Raw genomic sequence first — 2,858 nt, 5'->3', positions numbered from 1 at the left:
CACATAAATTAAAAAAAAGAAAACTTACCTTGATTCAAAGGAGGCAAGAAACCAAACGAGGAGGGGACCATCTCTGAGGGTAAAAACCCTTATATAGAAATTTTTTTTTTTTACTGTTCGAAGTCCACGTGTCAAATTACTAGTAGTTGAATCTGCGGTAATTTGACACGTGGCCACTGTAATTAATTTTTCAACCACCAACTGTGTCGCTATGGGCTATAGCGACACAGTGTCGCTATGGGCTATAGCGACACAGTGTCGCTATAGGCCATAGCGCCACCATATTTGAAGTTTTTTTTTTTAAATTATTAAATAAATTGTTTTTTATCACATTTTAATTTATTTACGAATATCATAAAAATATATATTTATATATTTACCTATTTCTGTTTTTTCTTTATTTTATACATATTTATTTTTATATTTACGTTTTTTAATTTTTAAAATAACTGGCACTATGGCTTATAGCGACACTGTGTCGCTATAGGCCATAGCGCCACTATGTTTGCAGTTTTTTTCTTTTAAAAATTTTTAAATAAATTGTTTTTAATCACATTTTAATTTATTTACGAATATCATAAAAATATATATTTATATATTTACCTATTTCTGTTTTTTCTTTATTTTATACATATTTTTTTTATATTTACGTTTTTTAATTTTTAAAATAAGTGGCACTATGGCCTATAGCGACACTGTGTCGCTATAGGCCATAGCGCCACTATATTTGTAGTTTTTTTTATTTAAAAAATTATTAAATAAATTGTTTTCTATTTTATATATATTTATTCTTTTTAAATTATTAACTTAATTAATTTTACCCACATTTTCTTTATTTATTTACTTATATTTTTTTAAAAAAGTTTTTTTATATTAAATATGTGGCGCTGTAGGCTATAACGAGTTTAGTGAAGCTGTTTTGTGGCGTTATAGACTCTAGCGACACTATCAATATGACTTTCATGGCTTTTGTGGAGTTTAAAAAAAGCCACGTGTCACTGGTGTCGCTATGGCCCATAGCGACACCATTGTAAACAGCTCTAAAGGCGTAAATACTTTCAGAAGAGTCCCATTTACGTAAAGGCAAATGATAAACACACCTCCACTCTCATATAAATACACCTCCTTTTTAAAAAAAAAATATAAAATGTCTATATTATCCTTAAAAAAAATTTCTAAATTTACACCCCCTTTCCCTGCACCCTCTTCCCCGCACCCCCTTCCCCTCACCCCACACCCTCCTTCTCCGCGCAATATATAATAAATAGGAGCAGTAATATATAGGTTTAATTACTGCTACATTTCATGGCTTCTCTCCTCGTCCTCACCACTGTCCAACCTGGAACTCATTGGAGCGGTGGTGCCGAGGTTGAGATACACCAACCTTGAATCCAAGTTGAGGTTACTTGTTGTTGTTGTTGCCGCTGCTGCTACTGTTGTTGTGGTCCTCGGTCATAGGTGGAGGGTAGATGGGTGCCGCGGAAGAAGGAGCATTGTTGTTGTTGTTGTTGACATTGCCTTCTTCTCGCGACATGACAAGAGCCGCGCGGGGGTCCGCCTTCCACTTCCTCAAGGGTCTCTACAACGCTCCCAAGGGCCACCGCCTCCTCGCCGCCTCCCAGGCCCTCCGCCTCAACGCCCCCCGCGTCGGCGGCAGCTTCGCCGTCTGGGGCGGCCTCTTCTCCACCTTCGACTGCACCATGGTCTACCTCCGCCAGAAGGAGGACCCCTGGAACTCCGGCGCCGGCGGCTTCCTCTCCATGCGCCAGGGCCTCCCCGCCTCCACCCGCTCCGCCGCGTTCGGCGGCGTTCTTCTCGCCCTCATCGAGGGCGCCGGCATCATGCTCAACAAGTTCCTCAGCGCCCAGCAGCCCATGCCCATCATCATCGACGAGCCTTTACCCCCCAGCGGGATGCCCGCTCCTCTGACTCCGCCATCTGACTCCGCTGTGCCGTCGTGGCTCGGCGGCTGGTTCGGCGGCGAGAAGAAGGACGAGCCTGTGGGTGCTGGAGGAAAGAGGTTTAGGTAGAAGAAGGGTGTGGGGTGCGAGAAAGGGAGGGTGTGGGATGCGGGGAAAGGAGGTGCGGAAAACGGGGGTACCGAGAAGAGAAGGGAATATAAATTTAGAAATTTTATTTTTTTTAAGGGTAATTTAGATATTTTATATATATTTTTTTAAAAAGAGGGTGTGTTCATAGGTGAGTGGAGGTGTGTTTATCATCTGCCTTACGTAAAAAAGTTTGCAAAGGACCCCACTATGCTCAAAAACCCATAAAAAATCTACTATGTCACGCATCATGAGGGTTTGGTCATAATGGGTCCTTAGTGGGCTTCATATAGCGTTTTAGTTCTTAGTCCAACAAAAAATTGGACATTAAATTTTCCCTTATTGATGTTATATTATTATCAGTAAAATATGTTTTTAGTTTCTAAAAAAAATATTTAAATTTAGTTTCAGTTTTTTTTTATAAATATTTTGTTCTATTTCAGTCTCTCTAATCTAAAAATGTGCTACTTTTGATTCTCACAGTAATTTAAATAACATTTTATAATTATTTTTAAGTGTTATCAATTTTTTTTGAAAGACTACAGTGATATATTTTTAAAATTGAGAAATTAAAATAAAATAAATATATTTGAAAAGATGAAAAACAAATTTTCATAATTTTAGGGAGACTAAAATATATATTTTAGTCTATTATTATTAGATTAGATTGAATGTAAGGATGTAATACATGTTTGAGAACCTATTATTGTCTCATTAAAAACCAGAATTTCACACTTTCCTAAGTATAAAATGAAGAAATAACATGTTTGTTCCTTTCATTGATCTTGTAAAGCAATAAGAGCCTAAAGC

The 2,858-nt window shown here is 37.8% G+C and overlaps 1 protein-coding gene across 1 annotated transcript; it reads left to right on the top strand.

Moving 5' to 3' along the window:
• The first annotated feature begins 492 nt into the window (after positions 1–492).
• On the top strand, positions 493–2,244 carry LOC109818797 (mitochondrial import inner membrane translocase subunit TIM17-2). The gene has a single exon (XM_020384321.3). The coding sequence runs from the start codon at positions 1,470–1,472 to the stop codon at positions 2,028–2,030; it is 561 nt and encodes a 186-aa protein (XP_020239910.2). The 5' UTR covers positions 493–1,469; the 3' UTR covers positions 2,031–2,244.
• The last annotated feature ends 614 nt before the right edge of the window (positions 2,245–2,858 follow it).

This window comes from Cajanus cajan, chromosome 11 (assembly GCF_000230855.2).
Source record: "Cajanus cajan strain Asha chromosome 11, NIPB_CcT2T_4, whole genome shotgun sequence".
Taxonomy (NCBI): domain Eukaryota; kingdom Viridiplantae; phylum Streptophyta; class Magnoliopsida; order Fabales; family Fabaceae; genus Cajanus; species Cajanus cajan.
This window is presented reverse-complemented; position numbering and strand designations above follow the sequence as displayed.

Excerpts from the sequence above, each read along its gene's own strand:
- LOC109818797 (XM_020384321.3), top strand. The coding sequence starts at position 1,470 with ATGGGTGCCGCGGAAGAAGGAGCATTGTTGTTGTTGTTGTTGACATTG.